The 19079-nt window shown below is 40.4% G+C and overlaps 2 protein-coding genes across 2 annotated transcripts; one reads left to right on the forward strand and one right to left on the reverse strand.

The window, feature by feature from the left end:
- The first annotated feature begins 117 nt into the window (after positions 1-117).
- On the forward strand, positions 118-11669 carry si:ch211-168f7.5 (uncharacterized). The gene is made up of 4 exons (XM_066649861.1): positions 118-668; positions 7254-7419; positions 7970-8185; positions 8455-11669. The coding sequence occupies exons 1-4, from the start codon at positions 435-437 to the stop codon at positions 10845-10847; spliced, it is 3009 nt and encodes a 1002-aa protein (XP_066505958.1). The 5' UTR covers positions 118-434; the 3' UTR covers positions 10848-11669.
- On the reverse strand, positions 11526-15454 carry ttc9c (tetratricopeptide repeat domain 9C). Its single transcript, XM_066649862.1, has 4 exons — positions 15302-15454; positions 13960-14296; positions 13312-13494; positions 11526-12461 (listed from the first exon to the last, which is right to left on the reverse strand). The coding sequence occupies exons 1-4, from the start codon at positions 15311-15313 to the stop codon at positions 12325-12327; spliced, it is 669 nt and encodes a 222-aa protein (XP_066505959.1). The 5' UTR covers positions 15314-15454; the 3' UTR covers positions 11526-12324.
- Positions 15455-19079: the final 3625 nt, after the last annotated feature.

Below are 19079 nucleotides of genomic sequence, written 5' to 3' on the forward strand. Positions count from 1 at the left end.
ATGCCCGAGTTTTCAGAGGGTGGCCCCGCCCACTGAACTCCTCTCTCCACCTCCAGTGTGCAGTGGGCTTTTTTTTCGCAGAATTGAATCGGCATCATCATGAGCGGCAATGAAAAGCGGACAGTGATCGAGGACGACCGTTCAACCTTCTCCACCGCGTTTCTGAGCGAGACTCAGAGATGTTCACCTTCAGCCAGCCTCTCTCACTCGGGAAAGTTAGCTCCTGAGTGAGCGTTTTGCTCAGGGTTCCGGAGGGAAAAAACAGTCACGGACTGAATTTCAATTAGAGGGTCGCCGATAGCGGGAGAATGTGCAGCGCAGCGCGGCGGTGTTGATGCGGCACTGGCAAGCGGAGCGGCGGAGAACCCGGTACCGTTTCACCATTTGTTTTCCCCGCGGCGCTGTGTGAGTTCTGGAGACGGTTCTGAGGAAAGATGTCGGGGCGCCGGAGCTGCGTGAACTCGCTGTGGACGGGCAGCGAGCGGGTTCGTATCGGAGAGCGGCTGAAAGCCACGCTGGCGGGGATCATGGAGCTGGAGCTGCTCCGGGAGCGGCACACGGAGCTGCTGGACACTGCTCTGGAAGAAATCGGGAAAAGCGCCCCTCCGCGTGGGGCGAGCCACAAGAGCAGCGCCGAAGAGAGCGCCTCTGCAGCCCGCAGGCAACAGGTCAGCTGGGCCGAGGGGGATGGACCACAATACAGGGGGACATTCACGGTCTGTCATAGGGGCGGGCGATTTCGGCCAAAATATTATATCACGATACTTAATGCATGAAATATATCGCGATATTTTCACACAGACACAACGCACATCCTACAACTTGCACTGCATTATCCTTGTAGTAAAAAGCAATTTTCTTTAGGTACAGTAGAAAAATCATAGTGATTATCACAGTATCCACATAAAGCACAGTGATTATCACAGCAACTTAATATACCTTTTTAATTGTCACTTAAATTCTTGAGCAAGAAACACATGTAACGCCTGTAATTGGGGCATTTGGCCAGTCTTTTGGTGACAGTGACGTCAACCAGTCTAACACTGCGCCATGACCTAGCCAGGGCACCACTGTTTACAAAGAGAGGGTGTAAGTTACACACCTTGCCTGTACCCAAACACTTATCCCCAGCCAGCATGTCAAGGTTGAATAAGGGTCCTCTGAGCCACCGTGTGCAGTGCATTCTAAATTTTCACACCTAGAATTATAGGTGTTAAACCACAGTGCTGAAGTTGGTGGACATGTTTATTAGGTTTTGATCAGGACTTTTTTTGTGTGGTCAGGTGCTGGGTGTGGATTATTGAAACATTCCCAAAGACACACATTATATTTTGACTTTGTTGAATGACAAGATTTCCCGCCCATCTTTATTCTTCACTATCAAACAATCTGTTGCTATGCCTTTAAGACTGTAAATTACCCCACCTCTGATTGGCTGCCATACATTCTAAAGGCATTCCAGGCTGAAATATTCAACTTCATTGTGAATGTGTTGGGTGTCTTAACTGCTGTAGACTGAATGTTTGCAAATCACAAAAAGCAATTAACTTAAACCAGCTTCAGTTGTATGTTTTCAAATTCAGTTTGCCATGTTATGGGATCTTCAGAGTATGGATGTAATCAGTGGCTGTGGAAAGGTGAGCTCTTGTTGAGGTTTGAAGGGCTTTTCGCTGGAGGCATAGGCCTATTCCAAGTAGAGTACAGGTATATGTGTGTGTAAGGAGAGAAGATGAGGGGGATGTGCTCGCTTGAATTCACAATAAGGTTAAGGATGGTTTATGCCCATATAATTGTCAGTGAGACACTGAAAATGAAACAGATGTCATATGGAAAAAGGCAGCAACAGTACACAATGAACAGATTCACCAGTGCTGGGCAGTTTCTCTCTCCACTGTCAGAAAATTTGTGTCTGTGGTGGTACCCTCAAGGGTACATATTTATACCTCAAATTAGAGAACATAATTGTACCATAGTCTATTATAATTGTAGATTTTAAAGTTGTTGATTTTATACACTCCATTTCATCTCCAGGACTTATATTATTTTTTGTTTATTTGACACAGTTCTATAATGAAAACTTACAAACATTCACCTCTCCTTCTAGAGAAGAAAATGTAATGTACCTTCAGGGAATACAACTGGACCTTTGAACACTGTTGTACCTTTTTAAAGGTACATTTACACTGTTTGAACCATGAGTGACCAATAATGTACCTCTACCGTACTTTTATTTCTGAGATTGTATAGGAAATATTTCTCCTTTTCCTTACAGTTCTGAAAATACAATAAACTGCAGCAAAACATTATTTTTGACACCATACATTGTTTTAACCCCTTCAGTTGAGAGACCATGCTGTAAACATAAGATGACTCATAGCTATTTCTGTATAAGCCACTAGCAAAATGACTGGTTTGATTTCATGCCTAAATCTAGGGGCATGTGTTTCCTAGTTTAAAAATAAAATTATATGTATCATATTGATCTGCAGGGTGAAATATCTATAGCTGCAAAAATACAGTAAAATAATGAGGCAAAATGTATTAGTCATGGCTCTGTTTGCTGCCTTTCAGCCAACGCATCTGCCATTTGCATAAACAGCACATGTTGACATGATTCTTCTGCTCGCGTCAGAGATATCACCTCTCGCCTGTTAACTGCAGAGAGGGAGAGACGAGACAGAGAGGGTAGGTGAGCTGGATAGAGAGGTGCAGGATGGAGGTGGAGAGCAGAGCACATGGCTCTGCAAGATTCTTAGTGAGTCAACCTTCTTGGAACAACTGGCTGCCATGCAGATATTTCAATTAATGCAGTTCCCTTAAGATTTTGCAATAACTATTGGTCAATGAATCACTAGTTAAAATAATTTTTCAATAGCATATTCCCAGATTACTTATTTTATTGGTTCATAAGACAGTCACTTTTAAAAACATTCTTTGAAAGCTTTAATGTGTTCAGTCTACCAAGGTATTTTGGGTTTCTAAACTTTAGTTTTGTGCTAAAACCAATATATACACTGCACTGTAACCTCTTACCTGATAGAGGACACACAGAAACCTGAGTATGCTGCAGGAAACCTGCACCTACCAGGCTACAACTAAATTTGTAAATTGAAGAGTCAAAAAAGGCTTAAAAAAGATGTATTCAAAACTCAAAAATAAAGTTAAAACCTTAAAACCTGGAGTAGGCGTTTTTCTAGAAAGGAGTAGTTTTTAAAAACCGTCCCTCTTATTTTTAGCCCTACCTAGAAATCCACTTTAACTGTAAACCACAGAAATGACTCACTTTGCAAAACTTTTATTTTGTCAGAGTGAAAAGATTGAATTGCGTTTTACTGTCCTGTGGACTATACAGGGTTAATTTATGTTGTCATATAAATTATTTTACCGATTTCTATAGGGATGTACATTTAAAAATATATAACAAAGTGTTTTTAAAAAATCAGCTACGCTACCTTTTTAATAGGACGTTTTTATTTGGTCACAACCATGAAGTGCTGAAGTTGGCTACTGTAAGTTCTAGCTCTAAAGGTTTTGAGTGATTCTCCACAATGTTTTGGACAAGTCCTCTTAAATGAGTTAATTAATTATATTAATATGTATTAATGTAACAGTACAATGTCACGCCATAATTATAATAAAACACTTAATCTACCAAGATGTGTGTTGTGTCAGAAATTTGCTTCTTTCGTTTTGCACTGAATGAAACTACATGAAACTAATGCGACTAAAAAGTAATGAAAATTTATTTTAGACCTTCTCATTATTCCTTATTAATTTACTTAATAAAACACCTATTCTACATTGGCAAAAGCTAATCCAACATAACCTTATCTAGTTGACTGCTTGTTAATAAATACTGCTAAGATATTTAGGGACTAAGGGTCTGTTTGTAATTGTAGTTCGGTTCCCTTGGTCCCGGTCCCAACAAGATAATGATACATTGCTATAATTTAGTCCTGGTTTGGTTAGCATTTACACTGACAAATGTACAATCAGACCTAAAAAAGTGATATATGATGCATATATGAAGTACATTTTGCGAGCCAGTATTGAGGGATTAATGAACTAATCGGGGCTGTGTACCTGGTGGTATTTTTATCAACTGGAAACACAGCAACAGGTGCTAAAAATAATTCCTGGATAAGGGAGTCAAAACAGTACTAAATTTTCCTCTACTGCACAAACCAAAGAATGTATGCTGTTTGTTTTTCGACACACTCTGCTCTTTTGCCAAGTGTTGTCATATCTTGAGATATCACATCCTCCGTTTGGTTTGTTTACATGCCTTTGGTTAGTTTTTTTTTTGTTAATGCTAGAAACAATCAGCACCAGAATTAGCACCCTTCTACTAGCGTGGTCCTGGTCCACTTGTTTTGGTGTGTTCCACAGGGAACCTTCACAGTTACTCTAATGAACCGCACTAACAGAGCAGTCACACCAGGGTTCACTTTAATGAAACCTAGGCTCTACACCTAACTGAAATCATGTATGTCCTTCACAAATCATAAGGCAATAGCAAAATGTCTGCCACAGTTGACTTAAACTTTACATTTAAGAAATGGTTATTAGCAGCTTATTGCAGCCAGGGTGAAGATGAGTGTTCAGTTTGAGTTGCTTCAGCACAATTAGATTTTGATTGAAGCAACTATCTGTGCTATACCACATGTCTATACCACCCCAATTGTCATGCTAACATATTATAAAAATAACTACCCTCTTGCCTCAGCGCTCAAACCAAGCACATTGTAGACTCTGATGGTCTCTTGATCAAAAACATTTGGGGTGAGGACAAATTTGTTTACATTTGATTTTTGAAGGACATCTTAAACTTTCCACTGAAAAAGGGTTGCTACAACTGTGAAATATCTGTTCCTTTGACACGTTCTGTGGGTGGTGCTTGGAAAAGAGAAGTTGATTCTCAGTGATTGTTTCCTGATTAAAAACATTAATGAGGGAATAAATGTCCACACGTTTCCTGTGGCATTGATATGAGTGTCTGGATAAGTGCCCTATCATTAGACAGGAGAGATCAGACTGAATCACCTCCCACGCCTCCTCCTTATTCTCATTTTCTGTCCATTTTCATCATTAGTCTTATATAATTCTCTTCCCATGCGCCACACTGCTCCATTGTGAATGGATTGGTGGCTGGAGAAGAGCCAGAGCTCTGTGTGACAGTGCTCTCAGACCTGGATCAGGTTCCTCTCACAGGCACAAGCCTGACCCTCATTCCTCCTGTAATCAAATAAAATGTAACTATATACTTTCACAATGCACAGCACATGCATTTCTTATATGGCAGCATAAAAAGACCCTGACTATTTCAAGTTACAATTACGGTGCTTCAGTAATTATATTTAAAGAACATAACTGTACCAAATTTTGTTGTAGTTATATTTTTTTATATAAATTCCAGCCTCTTCTATTTTTCTGGTTAATTAATGCAGCTTACCCCTGGGAAAGTTAGTGAGCCTTTTAAAACATCTTTCTTTCATATGTAACATCTTCTTGAATATTTGAAGGAAGAGTGGAGCTTGAAGGAAAATGAAAGATAGTTAATCTGTTTTGGTGCACTACCAGGTCGTATGCAGTTGTTCCCACTATCTCTGTCTTTTAAAGTATAATCTTCTTAGACCTAATCCTCTCAGATATATCTCCTGAAAAATGAATAACCTATTTTGGTTTTATTTTCTTTACACCCAAAAGATTTCTCCCACTGTAGGATTCATATATGACATATGACCTCACAACAGATAAATGCAAAAAATAAATAAATTTAAAAAAAAAAAAAAAAAAACCTGCAATATTTCTCACAGCAGAAATGTTTCTGTAACTGAGAGAGAGTTAAGTATTGCTGCTGAATCGGTTTGTGTGGGCGAAGTGAGAGAGAGAGAGCAGGAGAGCAGCTACACAGTATTCTGAAGTGGGGGTGGTAGTTATATCTATGAGTGCTCCTGTGTGTGTGTGTGCATGCACTGGGGGTTTAAAATGCCTCCCTCATGCTGTTTCTCTCACTAGGCAACCCATCCCCCGCTCTGTTTCTGTCTAACTTTTTCTCTCTCTCCCACTGACTCACTCTCTCTCTCTGCTATCAATCTCTATCTGTCCCCTCACTAAGTTTTCGACCTTCATCTCTCCCCAGAACTTAATCCCTTAATCACTCTCTCTGTCTCTCAGTTATTGTTTTCTGTGGTGTTTTTTTCCCCCCTTATATATATTTTTAGAGTGGGCAAGATGAATTATGGGTAAACTGCTGAAGCAGAGATAAGCCAGGTCAAAGTTTTCCTTTGAAAACCCCTCAAGTTTCCCCCCCTTCTCTGTCCATTTCTCCTTCACTGTTCTTTGTTTCGTCATCTGTCGCTCTCCATTCTTTCTTCATGAACCCTCCCATCCCCCGGGTTGGGTTCCTCATCGCCGTGAGTCACCTGCATTGTGTGTAAAAGTCAGAACACAGAAGTGGAGGATTGATCAGAGTTTTACGGGATGTAGACTGTGGGCCATTGTTTAAGATGATGTTGAAGGAGTGGCGTTCTTCTAGAAGGAAGCTTGAGCTGTGAAATAGCTCAGTTACATCTCAACAAAAGTGGATTCAAAACTTCGTGCTTCAGGTCAAAATCCCCAGCCCAATCTTAAAACTGTCCACTGAAACTAATCAAATATATATATATAATGGCCATACAAATTATTTTTGTATCATCTTCATCAATTTTTTTTAAAGTGACCATATATTCAGATTAGCTATAATGCCTTGCAGCTGTTGATACCCATGTGGCTAGAGCTAGTATATATCAGGAAACTATAAAGCAATTGTTTGAAAATGTACATTTTCAATGTTTAATGCTCAAATCATTGTTTTAAACACTGAAAATAAAGCATATAAATATTGTACTCATCATTTAATTGTATTTTTAAAACATGGCTTCACTGTTTATTTTCAATATCTTCATTTAGAAATTAGATAAGAAAAAAATCTGGACTCAGAAGTGATACTAAATGTGGCAACCTTTAGAGTACTCAGTTATTATGAGAAAGGCCTCACTTATATCAGTGACTGGCCTGAAGTGCTAGCATTGTCCTTGAACGCAACACTCCCTACATTTAGCAGGTGTAAGTAGTCAGTGATTTGCGGCTGAAGCACTATTTTGGGGCACTGCTGTATAAACATAAACATCTCCAATGTGTGCCCTGTAATTACCACCGCTCACTTGTTTTAACATGTGCTGTATCCCCTGCCATCTGCTTGCTCTCCTCAGACTCCTCCTCCAGTTGACCCAATGTTGCCAGGTCTTGGGAGTGGGGAGGGAATCAGCTCACGCTGGTCCACTCTGTCCTGGGACATCCCATCAGAAATTCTGTCACCTCCTACTCCAGAGCCCACTGGCACAGCTTCAGTGGACTGTGACTCCAGACCCAGCTCAGGTACTGCCTTTTCATTCTGAACTTCAAAAGAGTTCAAAGCCCTAAATGGAGCCCAGTGTTAGCTTCTGCAGGGGAAGCTTCTTAAAAAGGTGTCTCAAAATGTTCTTTGAAAATGGCTCTGTCAAAACAGTCTGTGAAGTATCCCACATGAATGTATAGAGAGGGCACATGGGTTTTTTTCTACTGTGCTGTTCCTCTTTTATTTATGTAGGGATTACCTCTTCACAGCTGGTGCACTCTAGTGTGGCTCTTCACTTAGTGTTGGTGAAAGCAAGTTAATTTAAGTGGTCAAAGGTCAAAAAGGGTAATGTTTGTTCACCTGATATGGAGTAATAATACAGTCCCCAGGTACACAATTGTTTAGCTTGGGGTTGTGTAAAATAAATACTTCTGTGTGTTCTGCAATTCTGTACCTTAGGCAAACATTTCAACTGGCCCTTTTTTTTGCTTATTTCTATATTCATATCCTCTGTCAGCCATGAAACATCTCTTTTGTTCTGTCCATGTTCCTACAAACCCTCCCCCACTTTCTCTACTTTCATTTCCACAGGTTTTTACTCGGTCAGTGGGAGTTCGCTGTCAGACTCCTGTTACTCTGTGGCCAGTGAAGCAGCCGCTGGAGGGCCAGCTAAAATGGGGGGACCATGCAGGCCTCACTCCCTGGACCACAGTACCACCCAGTGGAGGGAGGCCGAACAGCAGAGTGTCCAGGAATCAGGGGGAACTGTTGCAGTACAAAAAGGAGAGAGAAGGCCAGCTTCCACTGGTAAAATAAACTTTGTATACTTCTGCTTTTATAGTTATTAAAATTAATGATATAGTGAATAAAATATAGTACTGACAGTCATTTAAGGTTATGAATTATGTTTAGTTACACTTTAGAGCAAGAAAATTTGGTGATTTTCAAACACATCTGATTTAAGAGGTGATTAATCGCAAGGTTTAGGTAGTATTTTAGGTCAAGGAAATTATGAAATGATGCTGGAATCTGGCACTTAGCCTTTTAACAAGCTCTGTTTCATTCTTTATGAACAGGTGAACTAGAACTTGATGGGCTCATGTTTCTGACTGGCCTATGCTCCAACCTGGGAGGAGCAGAGCAGGGTTCAGTCTTTTCCTCTTCTGCCACCAACTTGCAGGTGCAACTAGATCCAAAATTCTGCTCTGACTTGGTTTCACGCAAAACAAAAGAGGTGTACCCTTATCCTAGCCCCCTCCATGCAGTGGCTTTGCAGAGTCCTCTATTCACCTCCTGCCAGGACCCTTCCCCCACTCGCCGCTCCCCCAGCCCAGGAGAAGATCAGACTGGGGAGCCAGAGTCTGAAGAGCCCCCTGTGAGGACACAACCTCCACCTTCTCCCTCTCTCACACAGCTGGAACAGTACATAACCAGATTAGTCCATCAGTATCACTGCAGGGTGAATGCTGAGAATTCCAGTCGAGCATCTCAAAAGGCAGCTGCATGCTCAAGCCATGAAGGAGTCCATCCAAGGTGTGCTTCATCCTCCAGCTTGACTGGGGGCAGTGTAACACCATGCAAGTCTTTCCCAGGCAACTCTGCTAGAGTTAATTTGAGAAGCATTGGTAAAAACGCCAGTCGGAATTCCATCAATCTTGGGAACTTGCCGTCTGTTACAGGGGAAGACTTCAACATTAGTTTTCACCTCAACTTGAATTTGAACCTGAATCCAAATTTGAATAAAGCACTGAGTGTTGATTCTAAAAATGTCAAAGAGCAGGTGTCTGGATCCTGTGGGCAGCTTAGTACAAACTTAATTACTCCAACTGCCTCCCCATCTTCATCCACAAGCACTGTCACCACCACCCCAAACTGGAGGAGCCGACCACGTATATCCACCTGCCCATCCACTGTCAGCCACCGCGGGTCACTGGAGATCACCGGAAAGTCCTTTGGACCACTACAGTTTTCTAAGTCGCTGGACTGGAGTGGGGCACCCCGAGAGGAGGCTGAAAGGTGTCCCCCCTCCAAAGCTTTAGGAAGTCCAGCTAAACTCAGTGAAGACTCGGCGGTGGTCTGTGAGATCTCACGTGTTTCTGGACTGCCCAAGTCAGTAGTGGTGGGTCTAATGGAGGAAGGTGTTGAGCTGGATGCGGAATGCTTCCGGAGTGAAAGAGAGAGAGGTGAAGGATCAGTATCTCCATGTAATGCTCCTACATCTCGCTCTTCTTGTGCCTCTCTTCAGTCAGGGTATGCAGCAGACCGGACTAGCTTGTATGCATCCTCAGCAGCCTTAAACCCTTGGACAGGAAGTGGCAGCATGGAACTGGACTATGTTTCTCACCAGAACCGGCTACTGGTGGCCCATTCAGATTCCCATTCAACACTTACAACACAGTCAAACAGCCCTCGTTCTGATCACTCCGGTCCAACTCCTTCTCGTACTTCCCCCATTTTGTCAATTCCTCACAGTCAGTCAGACCCTGCCTCTTCTCCTGGTTCTGCTTCCCACACAAGAGTACACTCCCCTCCACGACTGCTCACGAATTCGCCATTCACTCCAGCTCAGCTGTCTGTGTTCCGTCGAGATTCCCCATCCCAGTGCTCTCTCCCGCACTTTCACCCTGGTAGCTCCCCACTGGAAGGCCCCATCAGACCTCGTGGCGGTTCCCTCAGGCAGGATGCTGGAGCTGCGGCTGGGTGGAGGTCTCAGGAGAGAGGCTGGAGGAGGAGTGGGGATGCGGAGAGGCTCTATCAGGGCAAGCATGCCTCTAGAGAACTGGTGCGAGCGTCAACAGTCAGCAGTTACTCGGGTAGAGAGTATGGCAGCTGTTGGGAGGAAGAAGCAAGCACCCGAACACAAAAAAGGCCTGGAAAGTTCTGGAAAGGGTTTGAATCTAAGCTCTGGGGGAAAGAGGAGGACATGGTGAGGTACAGGGACGAAAGGGTTGGGACATTTGGCTGGAGACACACCTCTTTAAAAGAGACTTCATCAAGCAGGGTTCAGGAACCAACAGACAGCAACCCGTCTAGAAAGAAAGGGACAAGTTGGGACAGTCGCAGTTCCAGCCTCCGCTTATCCAGGAGAGCGCTGTTCCGGAGTGAATCTCAAGGGTTCTTGGAGCCACGTTCCCAAAAACGTGAAGCTCGTCTCCACAGCAGTCAGTGGTGCTCCTCCTTAGAAATCAGCCGAGAAGGACGAGGTACTGAATGTGGGCGACGTCTAGTGAGAAAAGAGGAGAAGCATCACTCTTCCACTGCCAGTCTTTTTCATCTCTCTCGCTCACAGAGCCTTGAGGGAAGCAGCCATTCTCTCTCTCCTCTTTCCTCCCCTTCCCTCTCTCCATCTCCTCCTCCATCAGCTCCTCTCACTCGCTCAAGATCATTCCGTGACCTTGGGAGGAAGGTTTTTGGCTCTATGAGGTCTCTCAGTTTCAGTAAGAACCACAAATCAAAAAAGAAAGACTAGTATGCACAGTGGACAATCATTTCACAGTCTATGGACTGCATTCCAGGATGAACATTAAGCCTTGTTTCAGACAAGGGGAGATATTCAAATGGACAGTCACCACTTATGGTGTAACACAACAGGACTACAATTATGGCAAATGTGATAATTGAAAATTGAGAGATACTGTGATAGCAATTATTTAATTCCTGAGTACATTTCTGACAGAAACCTCAGTGGGAACTCTTAAGATGGATCAGTGCACTTCAAGGGCAAATGAAAGTTATTGTAATTTCTTTCAAATGCTCATTTCATGCGCTGTGTATCTGTATCTAGAAAGACTGGTTTGACTAATGCACTATTTGGAGCGTTCAACATGTAATTCATTTGCAAAGAACAAAATCATGGTTCAATCTGATACCCGATTATCCTGCAGCCCCATTACATAGATTAGAACCAGGATTAACTTGTGTTTGCAGACACAATGGGGGTGCCAATACTGCCATGTTACACAATATGTAACAATTAAGAAAAACTCAAAACAGCTATTATTTCTGCACGTTTATGTGCCTCTGCATGCTGCTCTGTGCTGTGTCTCTGTGCACTGTTATATTCAGTGTGTGTCAGTATGCTTTTTATTCTATACATACTTTGCACTATACACAGTATAGTGTGTGTACAGTAGGTATTTAAGTACTTTGTGCATATACTGCACAGATGTTAAAAACATGTAGACCAAAATCAAAGAAAATACAGTATGTTGCATAATATGAACTGTGTGCTCAGGACTTTAAAACATGATTATGTAAAAATTAGAAATGATTAAGTCATTTCAGTGTTAAAAACGGCTCAGTGTTAATAAAGATTTAACATGAAATGTGATCCTCATTGGTTTGCACATTGCTATTACACGAGTTCAGTGAAATGGTTTGTAACACAACAATGGGATTAAATCTTGCAGTCTGCAGGGGCTTAAATCTCTTGCGCAAACATCTGCTTGCAGGGATTTATCATAACAATTGGTCCTAATCTTGTTAATCTAGCCACACATACAATGGGTTAATTTCACAGTTATAAATCACAACAGAATTCTAAACTACTTAGAGGAACGATTTAAAAAAATTGTTTATTAAACAACTGAACTGTGCTGAAAAAAAGAGACACAAACTTCTCAGCTAGAGACAGAAACACTTGAACACAATCCTGAACAGAATCTAACTGATATCAAATGCAGCCTAAAAAGGACTAAAAAAAGGCCTTTAGCTATTGACATTCATTGCTCATCAAACTGCCCACTCATAAGTCTTTCACATTCAGTGTTGGCACGATCGCTGTAATCTCAAACACTTGCTGGCACATTTTCATGAACCTAGTTAAGATTTGCTGAGCCTCTTTATGGTATATGAACTTTTTTGGTTATCATCCATCTCTTCCGTTTTATCTGTCACCTTTTTTGTTCTTTCAGATGGAAGTGTTTTCAGAATTCTTTCAGCTGTTTTCAAGACTCCTCTGTAGCTCCTTTCTCCTCAATTTGCTTCTGCTTACTGAACATGCCTTTGTAGAGGGCTTTTTCCTTCTGGTAGTCTTTGCTCAGCCTCTCCTCCACTCGCTGGAGCTGTTTCTTCACATTAGCATCTGAGGAACGTGCACATTTTGTAATAAATTTACTTTGCAAGCATTCAGCTAATCCTTTGCTAATTATAATAAAATGTATTATAAATTATTAGCTTTACACATTTTGTTACACAGATGCATTAGTAAAATTGGATGATACTCTTAATTTAAAGGGGACATATTACACCCTATTTCCACAAATGAGCAGTTCCCTATGGTTTTAATGGAAAAAGTGTGGCATGCTTTAGTCAAAATACCACTCTACGACTGAACGACTGTTTTAACCACACTGTACCAAGCAGTTAGGGGCAAGTGTCCAAAACACAGGTTATATTTACTTTTACTTTATTCTCATTTGTGGCATATTTCATCCATACTCATATTTCTGTGCAATTGTGTGTTTTGCTCCTTTGTGATCTCACATAAACATGGGACAATTACTGTTATTGCAGGGGCCCATTTAGGAGGCTGTACAAGTCTGAAATGCTTGTTATCATGATAAACAAGCACAAAATCCAAACAATTCCTTTTGGAATTTCCCAATGTTATCTACAGACTTTAAAATTTCCTTTTGACATGGACAAGTTATTAGTAGTGGCCATAATATGTGCATACACGTACATACATACATGCATGCAGTTAATAATTGCACAGTTGTGTATATATATTTTATTTTTTTTAATTTTTAATCTCTGACTCACACACTGAAAGATTACTGTAGGAGCAAGACTTAAACACTGCCAGGTTTTTTTCTTTCCTCTCCACTATCTAAAGTTTGTTCCATATAATGTCTCGTTTCTCAGGTCTATAATATGTGGGGGGAAAAAAGCCTAAGGACTGAAAAGCTGGAGTCCATTTTTTTTTTTTTTACCATTAGGTTTCCCTCTGCTGGCCTGAAGGAGGTACTGGCGGGCAGTCTCAGCATCACCCAGCTCTAGTGTGGCCACTCCAGCTCTGTACAGGGCTTTAACGTCTCCAGGTCTCCAGTGCAGCACTTTCAGACTGTACTCCTTCACACGGTTGAAGTCAACATCTTTACGTTGCAGTAAACATGCTGCGCAGTGAAAAACAAAGAGACAGGTTTGTCACTGCACATGAGACTATCATGTGAGACATAGAGAGTCATTGGGAGACCATGAACATTGACAAAACGGGTATGTTTCAAAACAATCATAAGAATAAGGCTGTGTTTCTATCAACTCCAGACAAAAAACATTAAAATTAATTGCAAAAAAAAAAATTAAGGCAAAATACAAATCAGTAAAATTTTCTTTAGCAGTAAAACAAGGAAAAGTTTTCATCTCTTCATTTGTACCTGCTGTAATGTCATGCTTTGTATTGTGAACTGTACTGTCATTTCTTGGACAGTGTTCAGATAGCTCCGAGGACTGGTAAACCCTGATGGCCATCAAGGCCTATGTATGATCAAATGTGTACTTTGTATGTAGACACACTGATTCCTACATTGTACCCACTGTGAGGTAGACATGAGTTATAAGCTCATTCAAATACCATGTACCTGCCAAGTTGTTGTAGCAGTCAACTTGTGTGCTCCTGAGAAGCTCCTCCTGCTGTGGTGTGAGGGTTGGTGACTGGGACCCTAAACTTTTAAGGACTGATGTCACTTCTGAGTCAAGGCCACGGAGAACCAACAAGGCATGGTGATAACGTCTAATAGCAAAACGCACATTCTTCTCCCGGTAAAATGCATTCCCTTCTGTTTTTAACCGCACAGCATCTGCCAGCTGTGCTTCCACTCGGGAACTGGAGCTGGAGTCAGAGCTCTTGGCCCCTGAGTATGACGCTGAGCAACTTTCTGCCTCTGGGCTTTCCTCTGCAGCAGCACCTTCTGAAACCTGAAAAGCAAACTTGTTAACAATACAGGACTCTGCACTAAAGCAGTGTTTCTCAATCCTGGTCCTGGAGGCACCTAGCATTAACACACCCACTGCAACTCTGAAGGCACTTGTAGAGAATCTGATTAGGTGAATCGTGAAGCGTGTTGGGAGAAAGAAAAGCAATAAATGTGTAGGGCAGGACACCTCCAGGACCAGGGTTCAAAAACACAGTACTCAAGAAACTAAAACCTTCAAATTTATAAGCCAAGCCTCATCTCAATCTATTACAAAAAATCTCTAGTAAATTACGAAATATAAAGTTTGATGAATATTAATGTGTTATCTTCTAATATAAACATTGTGTTGCGACCTGAACACCTCTTTAATGATGAACATGTGCTAAGCGGGGGTTTCAGGTCCTAACAAGACAATGCTTTATTAAGTTGAGGGAATAGTTCTGGCATTTCACTTTAATCACTGGGGAATTACTTTTCTTATAACGGGGTAACTCAATCGTGGAGAATGTTTTAAAAATACTTCAGCTTTACTATCTACCCCACCCTTACTGCTTTAATTCTGGAACATTCCGTTTATTCCGTTGGAGAAGTATCACTAGCTAACAACGTAGCACAAAACAAATCTTTTATAACCTGCCCTTTAAAAAAATATATAACTAGTGATACTATTATATTTCCCTAACATACACTGAGGAATAACACAATATCGTCAGAAGTTCATCCCAACACAGCGCCAATACCAGTCCGAAATAGTAATAAACACGCATGTTTTTGCTTATTAAGTTCTCATGTGCCAAGCTGTCGTTTGCTAACGTTACTTATAGACATTATTCGAGTTCACAAAAAACGTAAAACATCGTCCTTTAAAACATGTATTATGACAGATGTGTGGTGAGTGAATAGGGTTTGAATGACAGAAAGCTTCCTCCTCCAACTCTCCTCACACGCAACACAAAATCAGAGTAGACCACCGTCAACACAGAGTCAGTGCTGTTACACACGGTACCTGATTGTCCATTGGAGAAGAGTTAACGAGCAAGCTCTAAAAATGAACTGTCTCTGATACTTAAACTGCACTGGAGGATGTTTACTCTTCGGTGCTGCTGTAGTTCTGATCTCCCCCGGCTGCAGAGCTCCCCCAAGCGACCGGACTCTTCAATACTCCCTGCCTCAAAAGCAAGGGTTCCGTTCCAAAACACAGACAAGTACACTTTAATAACGAACGGCCGTCTAGTTGTGACATAATGTTTTGACACACTTTTTAGTGTGGCGATGTGTGGTTTGGAACGCACCTTACATCAAAACTAGAGCGTCTTTATCCAAGTTTACGGGATTCACTCCTTCCCTGTTTCTGGCAGCAGTATGCCAAAAACTCTAAAATCTAGAAAGATTGGTTTATTTTCTTTTTATTATCTGGAATGTTTAACTTTCATATATAATCAATGTGAGATTTGTTCAAATAATGAGAAATAAGTTAAAGGGGCAATATGTAATGCATTTCGTTTTTGTGCCAGTCCCAAAGCCGGGATAAATAGGGAGGGTTGTGTCAGGAAGGGCATCTGGAGTAAAACTGTGCCAAATAGATAATGTGGATTGGTTGATCCGCTGTGGCGGCCCCTGATGGGAGCAGCTGAAGGAAGAAGAAGAGGTTAAAGGGTCAATATGTAATATATTTACAGTACTAAATCATAAAATTACCAGGATGTGGCATCAGAGCTAAGGAAAGTAATTTCTGAGAACATATTGCAGTTCAGATGTATAAATGGATTAAAGGTATAAACACCGTGTTTTTTTTTTCAAACCAAGAAAGTGAGGAATAAAAATTGTGTTTCAAATCTAACCTCAGCCTCACAAAGTCACATATTTAAATTAAAACTCTATGGTTGAATAAAATTTGCTGATGAATTATGAGCCCATAGACTGACACTAAACATTTGAAAACGCGAATTGTGAATAAGAATAAAATATTTGCCTCTTAAAATTACATTTAATGTGGAAGGGAAATTTCAGTAAGGAAGATAACATCAGCCACGTCTAAGGAAAATTTAAGGTGGAAATGTAAAGTCAAATATGCAGCTATTAAATAAAGGAAAAATGGTGGTAGCGTGAAAAATTTTTTATGTGTCAATAGGTTGATGATGGCACAATCATTTAAACTATGAAGGTCCAACATTCTTGAACTTGCACTTGTCTTGCACTCATTTGAATAGGTTTCCCCAAACTGTCAACCCATCTGTGGAGGAGGGGGAGGGGAACAGACAACCCTCTCCAATGTTTTGAATTTGGGATGCAGTATACATTATAAATGCTTGTTGTCTGTATTAGAGACTGCACTATTAAAATATTTTTATTACCCAGACTGTACACTATGGGGCCAAGATGGGCTAGCTGGGTTCAAGTGTCAGGGGCTCTGAGTGGCACGTAATATATTAGTGGAACATGGATGGGCAGTCTTGTAAAATATTATCACTATTGGGTGATAAAATTGTTCTGATGTTTTTTGTTTTGTTAATTTATCTGGGGTTTGAAATGTGACATCTTTTGTGATCAATGTGACTCAGTCAAAAGGTTCAGCCCACATGACTCTGGTCCAGCATATTTACTGTTATGGCCTCTGACTCAATTATTTGTGACAGAGCTGATGGCAACAGACATTATTGCTTGATGGATGTCGCAAATGTATGATAAAAAAGCCATTTTACACTTTTGGTAAATAATACCCACTCTTTAAGGCCAGTCTACAGTTCCATCTCTATTTCTTAGCTCTGGCCCAGCTAACAAAATTACGTTCTCAGAACATTCCCCTAACGTTCCATTTTGGTTGTGGTGACGTTGCACTGGAATTTTCCCTCAACGTAAATTTGTCCAGTTTTTTAACGTTATGTTTTAAGTTTAACGTTTAAAGTTACAAAAACGTTCCGGGAACATTATCTCAACCTTACTTACACCAATAATTTATTTCCCAGATTATGACCTCTACCTCATTAACTCTGACAATTTAACATTCTAGGCACATTGTCTTTGAATGTTCTGAGTATGTGCAATTGTAAAAACATTCTCTTAACATTATATTATGGTTGTGGTAATATTGCTTTGGAAATGTTCCCTGAAAGTGAAAAAAGTTAATTTTTCTTAATGTTTCGCGAACATCTTACCTCATATTACCTCAACATTATTTACACTGACAATTTAATGTTCTTTGAAGGTTTATAGTTCCAGTTTTCCTGTTCTTTCTTATTCACTCTTTGGAAGTTAGTAGAATGTATACACTATAACATGTTTTGTGCGCTGCATTAATTATGAGAATTAATTATGAGAGAATCAATTTTGTTGTTTTTGTTTTTTTGCTCCTTGTGTCAGATACAAGGAATAGTCAGCAGTGCAGTGTTAAAACTTGAGATTTCTTAATTCCTTTTAATATTCCATTATTATTATTTTTCTCAGTATGTAGTTATGTTAATCCCACTTAACAGGGCTCAAACATTTCCATTTGTTAACAAATAAAAAACCTTTCTCCAAATAATTCTGATATACTATGGTGGTCTAATTCAATATAATATAAAAATGACATACTGAGGCATAATCAGTATAATGACTTAAAAATAAATTTAAACATGTTTATTTTTAACATCATCACATTTATCAAAATTCCAAACTTTTTAGGGGGTCTCTGTATGTTCCACCTGCAAAATACACAAACAGGTTTATTAAGTATTTCTTCTTATTTATCAGTTCATGTAAAGAATTGTTCCAGTCTACCCAAGCCATTCGGGGCAACTAAAACACAAAGTTTTCTTTAAGTTATATTGCAGTTTTTGACTTACACATAGTCAGATCTTCCATGGCCGATGTGCCCTTGAGCAAGGTACTGAAGCTCCAAACGCTCCCTGGGCACCGGGGATGGCTGCCTGACACTCTAGGTGTGTGTGTGTGTGTGTTTGTGTTTCACTGCCACAGATGGGCTAAATGCAGAAGACACATTTTGTTGTATGTTATACAGTGACAAATGATTGCACATTATTTATAAGTACACATTGACTCAAATCTGGCTCAGTGAAAGATCTGTCTATACTAGACTGCCACTAATATTTTTTTCAAAAATACCAACTAAATCCTTATTTGTCATGTGGAATGATATATATATATATAATGACATAATCTATGAAAAGCAGAGACTTAAAGCTTTAATTTGGTACCTTGACTGTCAATATTGGACCTGCAATACATGAGATATACTGACAGTTACACGCATGTTGAACACAATCAATGAATCAATACCTTTCAATGGTGTACCTTAATTTCAAAAATTGATGTAAAACAGATGACTCTTTCCTAATGTGTGTCTAAAGAATACCACATATATACTCTAGACTATTTATATAAAAACGTTAAAAGAACGTTCTTATAAATTACACCTGAAACGTTTTAGACTAACATTAGGAGAACATTTATCAAGGTTAAGTAACGTTTATGGAACGTTCCATTGACGTCACTGTAAGAATGGTTGCTTCTAACATTAGGGGAACCTTTACATAACGTTAGCCAAAGTTGTGGGAACGTTCCCTGTTAGCTGGAGGGATACCTATTAATTTTGAGAATTCTGATGCGGACTCATTTAAACCAGGAAAGACCAGTGACCACATGACCCACTTTGACTTGAAGCCAGGGTCTCTACTGCTGTGCTTACACAACCACTGAGCTACTGCCCCACTTTTTTTTACAGGAGAGAGAGAGAGAGAGAGAGAGAGAGAGAGAGAGAGAGAGAGAGAGAGAGAGAGAGAGAG

This window comes from Hoplias malabaricus, chromosome 17 (genome assembly GCF_029633855.1).
Source record: "Hoplias malabaricus isolate fHopMal1 chromosome 17, fHopMal1.hap1, whole genome shotgun sequence".
In the NCBI taxonomy this organism is placed as follows: domain Eukaryota; kingdom Metazoa; phylum Chordata; class Actinopteri; order Characiformes; family Erythrinidae; genus Hoplias; species Hoplias malabaricus.

Excerpts from the sequence above, each read along its gene's own strand:
- si:ch211-168f7.5 (XM_066649861.1), top strand. The coding sequence starts at position 435 with ATGTCGGGGCGCCGGAGCTGCGTGAACTCGCTGTGGACGGGCAGCGAG. Across the intron at positions 7,420-7,969 it reads TGACTCCAGACCCAGCTCAG|GTTTTTACTCGGTCAGTGGG; the intron begins GTACTGCCTTTT and ends TCATTTCCACAG. Across the intron at positions 8,186-8,454 it reads GAGAAGGCCAGCTTCCACTG|GTGAACTAGAACTTGATGGG; the intron begins GTAAAATAAACT and ends CTTTATGAACAG.
- ttc9c (XM_066649862.1), bottom strand. Across the intron at positions 13,495-13,959 it reads CTGCTACAACAACTTGGCAG|CATGTTTACTGCAACGTAAA; the intron begins GTACATGGTATT and ends TTCACTGCGCAG. Across the intron at positions 12,462-13,311 it reads CAGCAGAGGGAAACCTAATG|ATGCTAATGTGAAGAAACAG; the intron begins GTAAAAAAAAAA and ends CACGTTCCTCAG.